Genomic DNA, 17,426 nt, shown 5'->3' with positions numbered 1-17,426 from the left:
TACCTTAGTTTTTTTTTTTTTTAAATATATATGCTATTTTATATAAAACCAGCAGGGAAACCACTAGCTGTGAGACATAATGTCGCAGATTTTTTCCTTCATGCAGAGAGCACAGTGTTTCCAAATGTCCTGCGTGTGAGCAGGCTCAGTAGTTACTTGATTCAGAGGGAGTTTGTCACTCCTGGCAAGAAAAAAATCGATTGCTGGTAGATGTGATGAGGTTTAGTTTGAAGATAATTGAAGTTGGACTGTGACAAATCCTTCATATTGATTAATAGGAACAATTTGTTGTGACAAGACCCCCCCTAATTAGCTGACAATTTGTAACCGAAGAAGAACGGGGCTTGACTTAAAACTTAAGACACTTGAACATGTTAATTTAATGTAATTAAAATTAATGAGAACTGCATTTGGCACTTCTCATTTTAATTATGTGAAAGATGTATTTGCATGTCACTTTGTGCTAATTTGAGCATGTTGTGTGTTAGTTTAGGCACTGTGGATGTTATTCTGTCTATATTTTTGACATACAGACACTGTTCAGCAAACCCTAAATAATTCTCTGGAATTTCACAAATGTCTTCAGTGATCTGAAGGCAGAGTTTAGTCTTCCCATTTTGTTTTGGGAAATTAATTGGGTATTTTAAAGTTTCAGTTCTACATTTCCGATTTATAAATATTTCTCAAAATAGATATCAACTCGCAGTTAAAATTAAGTCTTGTTGGAATAATGTTTTGATGAAGGGGGAATGTTACGACTTGGTAGAACTTCATGTACTGTCGCTTTGATATTTCTGCTGCCATAGCCTGTCTGCTTCTCTGGTCTGTTTTATGTAGTGATGGCACACTTCTTTAAATAGTAGTATCAGAGGAAAAACGGAAATGTTTAGTGTGAGGAAGTACACAGAAATTCAAAGCTGAAATGAAAGGGGAAATGTAACTTCAAATTTGTCAGAACAGCATTTTCTAGCAATTTGTGCCCTCTCTTTTGGGAAAGCCTGTTGCATTTATTTTGGCACACAGCCTATTGAATATGATTTCTTTAATTGTTTCCAGAGGTTTATAACATATTAAAAAATGGAAAGGTGCCATTTGCAATGTATTTTTTTTGTGCATTTGTCAGAAATAATAATTTTAAAATGCAGAGCTTCAGTGTTGTGTTTTCCCCTTGGCTTGATTTTGTTAGCAAACATGACTTCAGTGATTTATGCTGGGATGCATTTGTGGAAAATACTGCCTTGTGGCTCTGGGGCTCACAGTGCAAGAAGGACATGGACCTGTTGAAGTGAGTCTGGAGGAGGGACACATATATGATCAGAGGGCTGGAGCTTTACTATGAAGACAGGCTGAGACAGTTGGGCTTGTTCAGCATAGCAAAAAGAAGATTCTGGTGAATCCAGCAGTAAAGCAACCTTCCAGTACCTGAAGGGACCTACAAGGAAGTTGAAGAGGGGCTGGTTACAAGGGCATGTGCTGGTAGGAAATGGGGTGATGGCTTTAAATGAAAAGAGGGCAGATTTGTATTAGATATTAGGAAGATATTCTTCCCTGTGGGGGTGGTGAGGCCCTGGCACAGTTGCCTAGAGAAGCTGTGACTGCTCCCACCCTGGCAGCATTCAAGGCCAGGTTGGATGGGGCTTTGGGAAACTTGGTTGGAGCTAGATGATCTTTGCAGTCCCTTCCAACCTAAACTGTTCTATGATCTCCTTCCTCAGTGGGCTGCTCAGCTCAGTAGCACCTGTCTGGCATCCAGGCGGTCTGTGCACACACGTATCCCTGCATGCCTGCAGCCCAGTGTCCCACAGAAAGGGGATGTGAGGGAGAGGAGGATGTTCTTCATCTCATGTCATACTGACTGGGAAAGGGGAGGAACTGTTGGTGTGTATTCTATGGCATATCAGGAGAATATTGCAGAGTAGGCTTCTTCATGGCACTGGAATACAAATTCTGTGGGGAAATTGCTTTCATTCTGATTCTTGTTCTTACCAAAAGTTAGCTTTCAAACTGAAAATACTGCTGCTCAACTGGAGGCACAGTGATTAATAACAAACTTTTATGTTTACCTTCTCAGTATTCATAGACAGAAAAGTAATACAATAGGAATTGTGTTTTCTAAAAATTCTGAAGCACAGAATATACTCCTTCCTATGGAATTCTGGAAAGGAATTCCAGAACCTATAGAGATTTCAATTCTACATTAGCTCTGATTACTGAAAACTATGAAAGTATTTTTGCCCTGAGATTATATATTTTTATTTGTTGTAAGTTTCTTTCCAGATATTGATGCACAAAATACCTCTAAACTACTTATTTTTTTCTCTTACAGGCTGCTGAGTCAGGAATAATAAAAGTGAAAACAATAGCTGCACGGAACACTGATATTTTGGCAGGTAATTATTTGCAGTGCAATGGGAAAAATAAACTTGCATTACAGACCAAAATGATAAAAAGATGTCTTGGGTATATATAATAACTCTTCATGTATTTTAGTGTGTGCTGTATTGTGATGCTTTAGGTTTTGGCACCTAGAAAAAATCCAATAGCTTGGGAGTTTTTTAATACTACCACTTTTTCATGTTATTGCCATACACTGATGCAGAGGAAGGTCTTTGTTTCCAGTTGTGGCTCTAAAAAAGTAACCATCCACTTAGGGGGGGAAAAAAAAGGATAAAATGCTTAAGCTCCAAATTCTCAATATCTTGTTCAGTATCTATGTTCACCACAGCTGTTGTTGATGTTCTCTGTGTGGAGGGAGTTCTGCCCTATGATTCTCATCTGTGTGTTTAGTATGAGAGTCTAGCCTTTGGAGACTAGTACCTGGCAGGCAAAATTCCATCTTAGTCTGAGACAAGGTCATTCAATTTAAGATGTTCTGTTGCCTTGAGGGACAGGAGGTATCTTGTGAGTTGCAGCTGTGTAAGTGCTTAAAACAATATGTCTGACTTTGTTCAGCTTTATTAAATGGCATGTAAATCGATGGCCTCTTGCCAATTGCTGGTAAAGCCTTTGGCTAAGTTTGAATGTCCCTATATTAATATTTGAGTGTCTACCCCAGCTGTAGTCAAAATCCTTAAAATGCTAAATCATTTGAAAGGTCCAAATAACATAGATGAGTAACTATTTCTTGTTTTGAGGTGTGTAAATCTGATGTTGGGAAGGAGGCACTTTCTAGAATTATTTGAAATAGAAGTCCTACCCCTCAATATTTCACTGTAATGCCTCTTTTTTATTTGTTTATTTTCTCTGTTTTTACTGCTGTCATGAATGCTGACATAAGTGGGAAAACTATGCCAGGTAATGTCAGCTATGCATCAAAAATACGCAAATGAATAAGAGAAATCTCAAGTTAGCTGTTTGGGAAGCTGTCAACATTCTTCGGCAATTACTGTGTTAAGAGCTTCATAGTTCAGAAAGTTACTTTGATATCCTGAAAAGTCTTTGCTTTTCAATCTTAGTTTGAGATACAAAAGATCATTGATTTTTGGGGATGGATATAGGCAGCCTTGTCTTCTTGAGGGAATGCTTTCTGGTAGCTGGTTAAATTTGTAAGTACTTTTACTTTGGAAGGTTTAAACTAGACTGTAGTTAGCATTCATTTCATTTATCAAAAAAACCTACACAGGTTTGTTATGAGGTTTGGAAAACCAGCAGGTCCTCAAAGTTATTGTATTTGTTAATCATTGCTAATATGATAATAACTTTTTTCCCCAGTAAGAAATTGTGGAACAGAGGGGATCGTATGCTTCACCTGCACATTATCCTAACATTCCACAGTTTAAATGTGGAATGCATTATACAGTCCCAACTGTTTATGGAGTCTCATGTTTTCAGAGATATCAGTGGTAACCTAATCTAACCTAAACTTTTTTGGAGGAAAAGTATGTATACTTTAGTAATAGTAAAGCTGTGAAGGGCTACTGTAATTGTGCAGTCTGGTCAAATCTATTTATTAACTGCTAGATGATGGTAGACATTCTAGTAATACAAATAAGTATTTTGATTGGGATATGATTCTTCTTTATATTTCGATATAAACCGTTATTTAACTAAAATAGAGGAGTACACCAATATCAGATTGTTTTGAGTAAGCTGACCTGATGCTTTTTTTAAGCATTAAACTGTGTATGATTATAAGGAAAATAGATGCAATCTTAAAGTGGTGAATACACAGAGGTAATACTCTGCCAGTGAGAGGTGCTTTAATTGACAGAACTCTGAGGTCAGTGATCTCACTTCTTTCTTTCTTTTGGAAAATTTAAGTTGAGCAATTTCAAAGTCTTCAGTCCGGGCAGTCTGGATTCTTTATAATTTATTTATGATAAATGTGAGAAGTTATTTCCACATGGCTCTGAGATCTGCAATTCATAATTTTGTTTTAGAATATTTGTTTTGTTGGAGTTGTTTTAAATAGAGTTATAAACGTGCTGATGAAAGGAAGTAGTGAATTTTATTTTCCTAAGACTTCTTTTTTGATGTGGTATATTATGATAGACTTATTTTTTAATGTACTCTTACATAACTTGGGAGCAAAATGGAAGCAGAGCTGGGTATAAGGAAATTTTTATGTATTTTAAGACTGAAGCTGATACAGTAATTGATAGTAAACCAGATCCATGAAACATTAATTTTTAAGCTTCGGAAAGTAAAAAATCCTTGTACAGAACCTGTTGTGAGATTGGGGTTTTTTTTATGGTTTATAGGAAAAATACTGAAAAGTTTACATTTAAAGACTAAAAAGACTTTAAAAAGTCTTGTTATTTATTAGCTCTCATGCCATTTTTGCTATTCGGAACTTTATTACGAGTCTTATGTTAAGGATAAATGTTTTCAGGTGTCTTTTATCAGATTTTTTTATTTCTTTATGATTGGTGGTTAGAAATTCATAGCAGTTCAGGAATTTTTGTGTCCATGTTGGTCAGCTCTGTAGGCTCTATTGGCCATAAGTTGTAGGTGTTCACAGACTATAAATGCAGCTTACATGTCTGCCTCCCATGTAGAGACACAGACAATTAGGTGCCTAAATAACAAGTCTTGGTTGGGAGCAAACTTCTGTTTTTGATGAGAGAGTCAATGCTTTGTCTTTAAACTGAAAAACATTGGAGTGTTTCATAAGAGAATGGTATTGGTGGATATTGTTTTACTGCATATTTAAAAAACAGGTTTATTTGCTTTGTAGTTAAGAAAGCTCTTGAAATCAAAGCAGATTGTTAAACAGGCAGTGAATCTATGTATTAATTCACGTTTATGCTGACATTTTAATTGGTTTTGATTAAGGATTTGGTGCAAGGTTAGCCTCTGTCAACTGGACACAGAGCCTGTACTGTCTTGAGGTTGATGAAAGTATGGATTGTATATGTTAATAGCACCCTGTAAGAACTATTACCTTATAGAAAGTTGGCATCTATAATTTGAACTAGCCTGTTCTTTTCATAGAAACTTGTTATTCATGTTCATTCAGTTTAAAAATATCACTGAAATATATTTTTGTAGCTTTTACCATGATTTTGGAGGGGTTTGATTTGTGTGGTTTTGGGGTTTGTTTGTTTGTTTTTTTCTTTTTTTTTTTAAGTAAAGTAGTGAGACTTAATAATAAACCCTCTTGAGAGCTAAACTTCAAATTGCTTAACCAAAAAAAAAAATTATCATGTTTATGTTTTTACCTGAGGATGTATCTTTAGTTTGGGGTAGTATCTGTGCTGTAAAACATGTGTGAAACATTCTTCAACACGTAGACTAAAACACGGTGGATGACATCCAGTGTAAAACACAAAAAATGAACTTTCAGCTGTACAGAAATGTTTAATATCTGCAGTGGTGATGAGCAGCTAAAATCTTAAGTTTGCATGAATCAGTAGCCACACACACACAGAGAAAAGCAGAAATCAGCTGTTGGTCTGTGCCATGCTTTCTGTTCATCTTTCAGAAATATTTTGGCTTTTTTTTTTTTCATTTTATGAAGTTTAACTCAGATTTCTACAATTAATTTTATGGGTGGGGGAACTTTTTAAAATGTCAGTGCAGAATGCTGTGTGTGTTGTGAAGATTTTAGTTCTGCAACAAACAATCAGAACAAAGTTCATGAAAGTCTTTTCTCCTGACAAGGCTTCATTTTCAGAAGCTGCCCTTTCTCAGTAAAACTGGTTGAAAAATTCACAGCCGGGTGTACGTACCCAGGATACAAACAATCCAGCCCCTTTCTCCTTCTGTTTTGTTGGTGGTGTTTTGCTGTTCCCCTTCTTGCCGTGTGCTTCGATCCGTCTCTTCGTGCCATGCTTTGCGTTGCTTTGGAGTTGGGTGCTGAGATGAAGCAGAGCAGAAGGAGAAGGCTTCCAGCCTGAGTTGAGGCTGGTCACCACTGCAAGGCCAGAAGGCGGTCCTGGGTGGGCAGAGCCTTGCAGCTTCTTACTAACCAAATGGACTCAAAGTGGATCTTCTGGATTTGGAAAGAGAAGTAGCACTTGAGTGTGTGAGGGAGAAGGTGGTTGGGATTTGAGCCTCAGCCAGGATAATTGTGGAAATGAGCTGTGGCAACCCCATGTCTGTCTTCACTACTGGCTATTCCCAGATTTCCAAGACTGGAGATGGCTTTTTGTTAGTAGGTATGACTAACAAACTTTGCATTGTACTCTTCAAAGTATTAAATGTTGACTGTTGCCATATCTCTTTTGAAAGCATTGAAAGAGAACAGCTCAGAGGTAGTTCAGCCTTTTCTAATGGGTTGTGGAACAAAGGAACCAAAGATCACTCAGCTGTGTCTAGCAGCCATACAGAGGCTCATGTCCCATGAAGTTGTTTCAGAGGTAAGATCTATCTTTATATAAATACATAAATAATTCAGTGAGAGGCCTCAAACTGAAAGTGAATGGGGTTTTCTTAGGAGGCTGTATTATAATGGACATAGCCTGCAAAATAAAAAACATGTAATTTGGAAAAAAAACCCTTTTTGCCATAAAGAAAAAGAAAAAAAGAGGTGAGGAAGCATTAGTAACTTCCAAAAGGGAATTAATGAAAATTCAAACCAGCTCACTTAGTTTGTATTCTTAGACTGCGGGAACAGAACATGTAATAGTCCTTGATGAATACAGTTCTTAAGGTTGCATCCACAAAATAGGTGTGGTACTCTGTGTGATAATGTTATGTTTTTAATAATAGTATGTTATATTACTATGTTTTGTTATCTTTTTTAATAAAAGCAACATGTTAAAATGAATGAGCATTTCCTGCAACAGTGAATGTCATGGGATATTATGGTACTGCATATATAGTGTATTAAGAAGCTGGTGGAAATAATGCTTTTAAAATACACCTTCAGTTGTCCATAGTGCAAAACTACACTGTTTCTGAAATAATTTTGAGTGTAAAATGTTTTTGTACTCTCTTCTGTATTTTCAAGTAGAAAATGAAGTACACAGTTTAATTTAGATTACAAAGTAAAATATTTCTACCTTGGATTCTCAAAATTTTGGGGGGAATCTTGGGACAGTGAAATTGGCTTTGTGTTCTCAGTGTAGTCCTGTGGTATATATAATATGCATTTATGAGAGTGCTATTCTTGCATGTGTACATGTGATATACCAGTATGAAAAGATCTTAAGTGTTGACAAAAAAAACATTTCTTTGTAGGCTGCGGCAGGCAACATTATCAATATGCTTTGGCAACTGATGGAAAATAGTCTTGAAGAACTTAAATTGCTCCAGACAGTTCTTGTACTTTTAACAACCAATACGGTTGTTCATGATGATGCATTGTCCAAGGTAAGAATTTATTAGTGCAACTATAGTGCTTAAAATACCCAAGGGGAAACCCAGGGAGATGTTTTACATATGAAATGTTTGAAATAATGTAAGAGGAGGAGGAGGCCTTGCTTCATTCTGTTGTGTTCCTATTGTTTTTATGTGTAGACTCTGAAAACGGGATTTCTTTTAGCTTCCTTTTCAATCTTTTAATTCCTCCACAGTAATACGATTCTGACTCAGTGGGAACTTTAAAGAAAAACACTGGGCTAATGCCTGTCCTTCTCATTTGCTAAACTTGTCGTGTGTGTGTTTTCAAACTGAAATCAAAGCACATAGTGCTGTGTAAGCTCTCATTAATAAAGTAAATATTAGAACTACCTGCTCCCCCCTGCCCCCGGCCCCATATAACTAGACTGCTTTTGAGACTTTGCTTTTTCAGTCAGAACTGAAACAACTTTACTGTGCAATATTAAACATGTATCATTTTGGATATTATGTTTCAACTAACACAAAAAAATAAGGATTCCAATCTAGTTTAATCTTAAATCAAAAGATACTTCTCTTTGAAGGAGCAACGTTGCTTACCCATCTGTGAGTTAATGAAGTTCTGTTCAAAGTAAGTTCCTCTGCTAGATTGCATCTTATATTTTTTTATTTTTCACTTAGGAACATTTTTTTGTTTTGTTTTTAAACAAATCATTTAAAGTTGCTGTCTTTATTATACTTTGCCTTCATTAGTGTCAGAGTAATTTTTTATTATTATTGTTTTTGTTTAAAGAGAGAACAAGAATAGAATTTAATATTTTTGAAGGCATTTTGTTCCTGTAGAAGGTTTTCAGTTTTTCTTTGCTTCTGGTTTTAATGAAATAACTTCCTAGCTGGATAAATATATGCATATTAAAATCATTATTAATCTAGTTAATCAAGGGAAGGAAAATACGAAAGCAAAACAAAGCCAAGTTAAAGATCTGCTGAAGGCAGAAAGATTAATGGGAAACTTTTAAAACTGGTGAATAGCAAAATAGAAACTTGCTAAGGATTGAATGGTTTGTCAGTAGGGTTTCTTTACCTTGAGTACTCAAGTTATGTCAAAGACTCTTCATCTCTATCTTGTTTCTTTTGTTCCAAATAGTGCACATTTTCTAAAAGAGGTGTTATGTTCTTGGGCAGAAGCATGATTCTTGAAGAAAATGAAATGACTTCCTAAACTGGGATTGTCATTCATTAGCTGGGTAGCAGATCTTCTTTAACAAGAAGATGTTCTTGCCATTTTTCAAATTTGAATCTAGGCTCTAGGAGGAAACAGTTGTTGAAGTTCATTGTACCTTTCCCTTCTGCAGATGATGTATCTGCTTCTTGTCCCTTTGCTGATTTCTTCTTCTTCCTCTCTCTATACCCTTCTCTCTCTTTCCTTCCCTGCCTTGCGCTCCGCCCCCGCCCCCTCTCCCCCTTATTCTTATGTTCTTGGTATCTACATCCTATTTCACTTCTGTGTGTCTTCCAAACAGATTTTTCAGCATCCTTCATTTGTCCATCTCTCTAATATCTAGAAACTTTCTCCTTTTGGACACCAACCCACAGGAGCATGTGGGCACAGCAGGGTCAAATAAGTACAGAAGGTCTTACCCAGCATGTTTATCATGCATGTTGTATTCTGATCCAGAAGTATGTTAACATAATGCAATTACTGGAGACTCTAATTGCCATGCCTCTAACTATTTCCTTAGTGCACATCAAAATCTAGTGCATAGTCAAATTTCAGCAGACTCTGGCGGGGTAAGAAACAGTTCTGACAGTGGTATCCTGTAAAATCTCTTGCTGTTGTCCAATCCCTAAAATTACTAGACGCTTTTGGTTAACCAAATATAAATGTTACTTACCATGGGTAAAATGGTGCAGTGGCTTGATTGTTTCGTGGTTTGTTTTTGTGGGTTTTTTCCCCAAGATTATTTTGAGAAATATCTGAAAGGTTTTTTCTCATCCCCCCTCCATGTTGGAACATTTTAAGAGAAAATCAGTTTAAGCCAGGCATATATTGCATATTTATACGTAGCTTGACTGATTTAAATTAGGAAAATTGCTGGTAAGCTATCTTGAAAAGCCCCTTAATCCAGGCACTGCTGTTGGGTTAACCTAGAGTATCATGCAGCATCTTGTAAAAGTCCAGAGGTGTAGTTTAAAACCAACATGGGGATACCATCTAAGCAGAGTCCACAGATCATTTTCAAGAAAAAATGGCAAAAGAAAACTCTGAATCTTGTATCGTTTAGAGAATGTAGGACTAAGGCCAGGTGTGGGTGAGGTTCCTGCAAGTGCAGAAGCATAGAATAAAGACAAAAGAACAAGAAATACAGGTTTCATTACACATATAGGTGTTAACTTTAAAATTCATTATAAAATAAGTAAGTATTAGATTAGGCATTAGAGGTAATACGAAATCCAATGGGAAACAGTATTCAGGTCACTGCCAACACAATGACACATTAAAATACACACCTTTGAGAGGAATAATAGCAGTTGAGGCAACACAGTTGTGAAGGTATTGTAATTTAATGCAGGAGAGGAATGGGATTTTAGCTTTGGAGTTGCCTGACCTTTCTGTGATTAGCCGTGTAATCCTAGTGTCCTTTTGACATTAATAATCACACAACTTGTTTTATGTGGTTGATTATTGTGTATTCTCTGTATGATGATCTTAGTTTTATTAGCACACCATAATGTCTTCAGTTACTACCACTTCAGAATTACCTTTAGGGAGGATTATGAAAGAGGGTTTTGGCTAGGGTAATCCATAAAATTTATTCTGGTTGTTTAAATTTAAAATGATTAAAACATTTTTTTTTTTCAGGCAACCTTTTGACAAGCTGTAGTGGAAAGCATTCCTCAATCAGCTGATCTTCACTCTTAGCTAAAAGATGAAAATATGTTGTTGAAAGCTGATTCTTTTATTTTTCCTTTTCCTTTTTTTCCTTCCAGGCAATTGTACTTTGTTTTCGACTGCACTTCACAAAAGATAATATCACAAATAACACGGCGGCAGCCACAGTGCGGCAGGTAGTTACTGTTGTGTTTGAGAGAGTGGTTGCTGAAGATGAACGATACAAAGGTAGGCATGCTTCTTACTCTGCTTGCTTGTCTTAACCTGGTTTTTGGACACACATCAAATCTTTTATCTTTTTTCAGATAAAGAAGTAGTGAAAAGTCTATAAGTGTTATAAAAAAATAATCTCAGGCATTACTCATTTTTACTGGCTTTTATACATTTACTTGATTCAAAGGATCAAGACAGTCCAAGACAATACAGCCCTATATAAAACCTAGGGTTTTTTTTTTTCCCGGCTGTGAAAACTGGTCTTTAGGTTAGTGTTGTGAAGGAATGTGAAGGGATGGTGTCACTTAAGGTGAAGGCAACTTGATTGCCAAGTGTGAAACACATGAAAGCTGTAGTTTTGAAAAGGATGTTTATTGGAAAGAAGTGCTTGGGATTGATGATCTTTGGTATTCTATCTAACGTTTATCTCTGTAGAAATGTAAGTTGCAGAATTACCTAGCCATTCTCCTAGAATGCTTTCCTGAGCACACTTAATGCATACTTGATTTTGAACAGTTCCTTTGTTCACAAACCTGGGTTTTATTTTTACACAGATACTATTGACCAGCCGGTTGCAGTTCAAGGAAATAGTAACAGAAGATCTGTCAGCACACTGAAGCCATGTGCTAAAGATGCATATATGCTTTTTCAGGTAGTTGGGGAGCATACATGTATACTTTTTCAGTTTTGATTGGGTGCTTCTATATGTATTTCTGTAAGAATTTCCAAGATTTGCTGTTGGCATACTGACAAGGTCCTTAACCAGAGCCTCAGGCTTTCTTATATGCATTGATTGTAATTGGCAATGATATGCTGTATCCCAGGGGTATGATTGGAAAATGAAGACAAAGTGGCCTAGGAAAATGTTTTACTATAAATCTTAAATAATAGCTATGCGTGCATGTCTGCAGTGAATTCCAGATTCATTTTTCCATGAGCCTGACACTGCTCCTATAGATCAGTTTTATTCCTCATGCTTGGTATTGTATATTAAATTCAAGTATATATAAAAAGTAGTATTTGCGTTCATCACATCAAAAAATTCTTGACTTCCCAAATTCACTGGTCTTGAGATATTTTTGAAGGTGCGAATGAGCACAATTGCTACAAGGATACCAGCAGAGTTTAATACTTCTCTTTTAACAAGTTTGGCTTAATTTATGTAAAAAGGGTATTAGAGGAAAAATTGTGTTGAAGTTTGAAAATTATTAATTACAAAAGGAGAGAGTGTATTTGTTTTGGGTTTTTTTGGTATACTGAGAAAACTTACAGTGTGGTACAGGACTGGGCAGAGAATGTAAATGTTGTTGTATTTCTTTTTAAGGATCTTTGCCAGTTAGTTAATGCTGATGCTCCCTACTGGCTTGTGGGGATGACAGAAATGACACGGACGTTTGGCCTTGAACTTCTTGAGTCAGTCCTCAATGACTTTCCACAAGTGTTTTTACAAGTAAGTAGTTCTCAGAGGGAAAAGAGGAAGACACTTGTTCACGCGGGTGGTAAAATTTATGCTTCATTAACTTCTCTTTATTTTATCGGGAGTACTTCTTTTTGAAAGGGACTTCAGCTTTTATGTGTTGGGGTTTTATGATAAGAAAGTGCTGTGTGCTTTTTGTGTGCTTTTCTATTCCCATACACTTGGAATCATAGAATACACTGAGTTGGAAGGGACACATAAGGATCATCAAGTCCAACTCCTGGCTCCACTCAGAGTTTTGTACGGCATATTGTCCTCTGTTTCACTTTTTGTTTTGCCATTTATATCTTCTCCAGATACATGTATTCTTATCTTGCATGATTTGTGACAGCTCTGTAACTTTGTTGTGCTGTTGCTTCTATGAAAACATGAACCTCCCCCTACTCTCAAAGCAACAAGAATCACGACTAACAATTGTACAGACCTACTGCATAGGTGCACCATTTCCTACAGTAACGCATTGTAGCAGACAGTAGGTAAATTTTAAAAACATGTAATAAATTATGTGTCAGCAGTTGATTTCAATTTGCAAAATACAAGAAGGGTGCATGGTATGAACTTGACTATGTAATTTCATCATGCATTTTGCTAGCTTTGCGATGATGTCTGCCGTTCTTCCTTTCCATTTCTGGAGCATGTAATTTATACCAAGATCTACATGACTTCAGAGTGCTTGATCAAGGCAGCAGATGTGAATAGAATGCATAAGCAGAGCTACTGGTACTAATTAAAGAATACCTGGTTATAATTTGTTCTGTTTTCTTTTTCAGCATCAGGAATTCAGTTTTCTTCTTAAAGAAAGGGTATGCCCCCTTGTTATAAAGCTCTTCTCCCCAAATATCAAATTCAGGCAAGGTTCCAGCACGTCATCCTCCCCAGCACCAGTGGAAAAACCATACTTCCCCATCTGTATGCGTTTGCTGAGAGTAGTTTCTGTTTTGATTAAACAGTTCTACAGTTTGCTGGTAAGAATATGTGCAAGTTTTCTTTATTGAATTCTGGTTTTGTATGTGCACATGCCAGTACTGTGATCAATAATAGTATTAATTACTTCTTGCAAACTGTTCATGGTTTCCAAGGAAAGAAGAGTCTTAGTATTCTTGTAATGGTGTTTGCATGTATTCTACATAAATGATTTTATAAAACGTGGGCTGGTATAAATTCTCAGAGCAGATTAGCTCTTGTTTTATTCTGTACTTCGCTGCCTTTCAGTTACGGTTTGGGGAACCTTTTGATCTTCTTATGTTGTTTGCTTGTCTTTAGATAATGTTGATTGGTGTGCCTTGTTAATACTTACTAAGAAGCTTTTTGACTTGTGTTGCTAAAGCTGTTGACAGAATGTGGATAAAAACCACACATTCAGCTGTTCATATTTCCCAATTTTAGATATTTGTTAAAAAGATTTATTTCCTTTTCATGTAAGGACTTTAATGTGATGTCTGAGGAATTTAGTATAATTGCATATATGGAGTTAGCATGGCACAATGTTACTATTATTAGGTGTGGGTTTTATGTATTTCCAGTAAATGCTTGCTAAAAGAGTTTGGGGTGGTTTTTTTTTTTTCCTTTTGACCATGTGCAAAACTTGCTGGGATAGGACACATAAGATGAAACAAAAGGTCTTTGGAGAAAATATTTTGTAGGAGGCTTTTTATTTTAATTTAATGGCTATAAACTGTATCTTTCAGGTAACAGAATGTGAAATCTTTCTGTCGTTGCTGGTTAAGTTTCTGGATGCAGACAAACCACAGTGGCTAAGAGCTGTTGCAGTAGAATCTATTCACAGGCTTTGTGTGCAGCCTCAGCTATTAAGGTATGAAATACATTGAATTTCACTTTTACAAAAATATTAAATACTTTTCTTTTTCTCCAGTGGAAAATGGTTCCTGAAACATTGTAAATATGTAGAAATTTAAATGCAATAAGCACTTCGATACGATTGTTTTATTAAGCATTAGGCAATGATTATTATTGAGGAAGGGCTGAATTATGGTTATTTGAGTATTCCTAACCCTCTCTGTCTTACCAGTGTGAAAGGAATATTTACCTAAAACTAAACATTATTATTTGCCTAAGTATTTGCAGTTAAAATGTGCTTTTAGTCTATGTTTTGGAGGGGATGGGAAGTTGCTGTTAAATAATCTTATCCCTAACTTTTCAAATACTTCATATATTTATAAAATACTTTCCAGGTCCTTTTGTCAATCCTATGATATGAAGCAACATTCCACTAAAGTTTTCCGTGACATTGTGAATGCACTGGGGTCCTTCATCCAGTCACTATTTCTTGTACCAAGCACAGGGAACACATCGGTGACACCAAACCAAACTGGTAAAGCCTTGTTTTTACTAATATTTTTAACTTTCCAGCATTTTTTTGTAATAATAAATTCTGATTTGATTCAGTATGAGCATTTGGCTTAGTACAGTTCTGTACTTCCATGTTCCCTGAGGTCAAAAGCTAGCTTGAGACAACTGGTATTTTCAGGTCTGATGCAACAGGTGATTACTGAAACTAAACTTTGTCTTTTATTGCAGCCAGTGTTTTGACATTTCATTAGGTATATTTTTATTTCTGTAAGAAGACTTGACCCTCCCGTTAATGTTTATATACAAGTTAAGGCGCTCTGTTTAATCCCATGTTTTCAGAAGCAGAGGCCAGGCCTCTGCAATGAACACAAAAATTACTTCTTCATTGTCTTTTGACATTCCCTACTAAGGAATCATAGATAATCAAAGTATAACTATTATCTATCATATGTACTATTAAATTCATAAACATTAAAAAGTCAGGTTTTAGACTCATGCCTCCCACCGTTTACTCATGAAGTCTGAATTCCAAGTTGATGTTAGCATTGGTAATGTGAAGGAATTTGTGTTGGTAGCTGTTACTCAACAGTTGTCTGTACAGAAGCCGATAGAGCACTACTCTTAGTATTATTTCTGTGTTAAAGGCACTTAGGCTAAATGAGAAAAGCATCATGTAACATACATGAGAAGCCATTCTAATATACTCATTCTCCTGAAAACTTAAATTTTGCCTGTATATGAGGTAGCAGCAGGGTTATCCCCTTAGAGCTTGTTGCTTTTTCTCTGGGGTATTGTTTCAGTTTTTCTCCTTTTTGCTTCTTTCTGCATGAGTATTTCTCATGTCTCTTTCTCATGCTTTTCTCTTTCTGCCTCTCTTCCTCCTATGGCCATGTCTTAACACAGACAGAGAATATCAATGCATCCTAATTTTCAGACTGGGTCTTCCCATTACAATGATAGTGCTGTCGCAGCAGGATGTCTTAAACACCTGTAGTTGACTGAGCCTCAGTTTTGCAACACGGTAGCTTTTTCATAGGAGAAGCAGAAAGCTGCACCTACCCGAAGTTTTGTGTCACTTTTATTATACTGGTGTAATGTAAGCCTTTTTACTACTTTAAGGAGCTATGTTGATATAAAAGTAGTTTTATTTGTCTGTCTACTCAGTGGGGTCACAGAAAATGACAGCAGTGTAACTGTGTGTGTATTAGTGGCAGTGTTTGGTTAACTGCTTTTGTTTAGCAGTATGATTTTTGTTGTTTCAGTCTGTTAAGCTTTACTGTGTTGAAGTGTATATGTAGGCTTCTCCTTGTATTTATATTGCCTAAATTAGTAGTTTAGTCTCTGTATTAAAAGCAAGCACAGCAAAATAGCAGCTGTTACACTTGGGTGCCGTGAGTCATGTTCCTGGGGACTCTGTCCTTTTCTCCCATTGTCTGTACAGAGAGTCAGAATTTGTGGTACTTACTTGTAGTAAGCAGAGATCTCCTAAAAGTAGAAACTGTATATATGCAGAGTTTCTTGTCCTTTTATCTCTTTTTTTTTGGCTTCTTAAATTGGACTCAAAATTCTTTCCCTCCTAGCTCCTAGTTGGCACATTGTCAGCATTTCCCTGATGTGGTTTTTTTTTTCTTCTACCTCGGAAAAGAAAATTCATATGTTGTTGCAGTTCTTTTTGAGTTTCTTCTTGTGGCTCTTGCGTTTCTGAAATCTTGAAAGATTGGGATGTTCATTGGTTCTTGGAATGATTAACCTGTCTTCCCTACTACTGAGTTCTGGATGCAACTATATAAAAATATCTGCCCAAATCTTCACTGGAATATTTTTTTTAATCAGGGCCCCGTAAGTTTAGTTCATTCACAGAATGTTATGAATACTGCTACAGCTTTCACAGAAACATTTTGTTCTGAAAATAAGGCAGTTGACATCAATCAACGGTGCTTTTTAAACTAATTGCTTTGCACATAGAATTGTGTTTTAGACAGCAGAGGGAGCTCAAAAATAGGTGTTTTTGTGTTAGTGCTTGTTTTATTATCAGCAGGTCATCTTGGATTAATCCATATATCTCAACAAAATACAGAAGAAGGATGTTTGCTTCTCACTAAAACTAGATTGGTTACTTCTGTCGCTTTGTTTATCTCAACAGGAAGCAATGCATCAGGGAATACTGGCTCAGCACAAACTAACTCGGGAGTGCTTGGAATGGGAGGAGGTGCAACTGTATTACCTGCCTTTGAGTACAGAGGCACTTGGATACCTATCCTGAATGTAACAGTACAAGGCAGTGCTAAAGCTACCTAGTAAGTACCTCTATAGTTTTGGAAAATACATGTGACATATTTTTGTTGACAATTGGATGCTTTAAGAGTTTATTTTTTTATTAATGAATATTGAGGTCTTAATTTCAGTGGCTTGAGGTATATTATGGATTTTCATTTAATTTGTGCCATAAGGTGTTGTGATTTTTTTTTTTTTTTTGCTATTTTTTTCAAATGCTCTGGATTCTGATCCAAATATTCCCTATGGCTTTAGCATCTGTTGGATTTTTTTCCTACTCTTAGTGCTGTGTTAAGTTTTCACTTCTAGGCCTCGCTGCAGAACATAAAAATTCTAGAATTATCTTTTACTACGTTGTGTAATGGCAGACATTAGGGACTTTAAGCAAATGGGACATCAGTGGGAATAGAAAACAACTTTACTACACTAGCTTTACTGTATTTACAGGTTTTAGTGAATAGGCTGTTGTGGTGGATATTGGCCATGTCGCCTTTCCAAACAATATATTGACCTATATACACAAGTTAGCCTGTGAAT

The 17,426-nt window shown here is 36.2% G+C and overlaps 1 protein-coding gene across 3 annotated transcripts in view; it reads left to right on the top strand.

Moving 5' to 3' along the window:
* The window catches only part of MON2 (MON2 homolog, regulator of endosome-to-Golgi trafficking), a gene marked incomplete at both ends in the record, with an annotated part of 75,174 nt that overhangs the window by 13,067 nt on the left and 44,681 nt on the right, over positions 1-17,426 (top strand). For all 3 annotated transcript variants that reach the window (XM_084268054.1, XM_084268055.1, XM_084268053.1), the window contains 10 exons: positions 2,327-2,390; positions 6,673-6,800; positions 7,624-7,755; positions 10,714-10,843; positions 11,383-11,480; positions 12,153-12,278; positions 13,076-13,270; positions 13,994-14,118; positions 14,498-14,637; positions 16,759-16,912. In XM_084268054.1, coding sequence (XP_084124180.1) covers positions 2,327-2,390; positions 6,673-6,800; positions 7,624-7,755; positions 10,714-10,843; positions 11,383-11,480; positions 12,153-12,278; positions 13,076-13,270; positions 13,994-14,118; positions 14,498-14,637; positions 16,759-16,912 — 1,292 coding nt within the window. The remainder of the gene's footprint in view (positions 1-2,326; positions 2,391-6,672; positions 6,801-7,623; positions 7,756-10,713; positions 10,844-11,382; positions 11,481-12,152; positions 12,279-13,075; positions 13,271-13,993; positions 14,119-14,497; positions 14,638-16,758; positions 16,913-17,426) is intronic.

This window comes from Gallinula chloropus (genome assembly GCF_964237585.1).
Source record: "Gallinula chloropus genome assembly, chromosome: 1".
NCBI lineage: Eukaryota > Metazoa > Chordata > Aves > Gruiformes > Rallidae > Gallinula > Gallinula chloropus.
The sequence above is the reverse complement of the archived record's forward strand: the minus strand, read 5'-3'. Positions and strand labels throughout refer to the sequence as shown.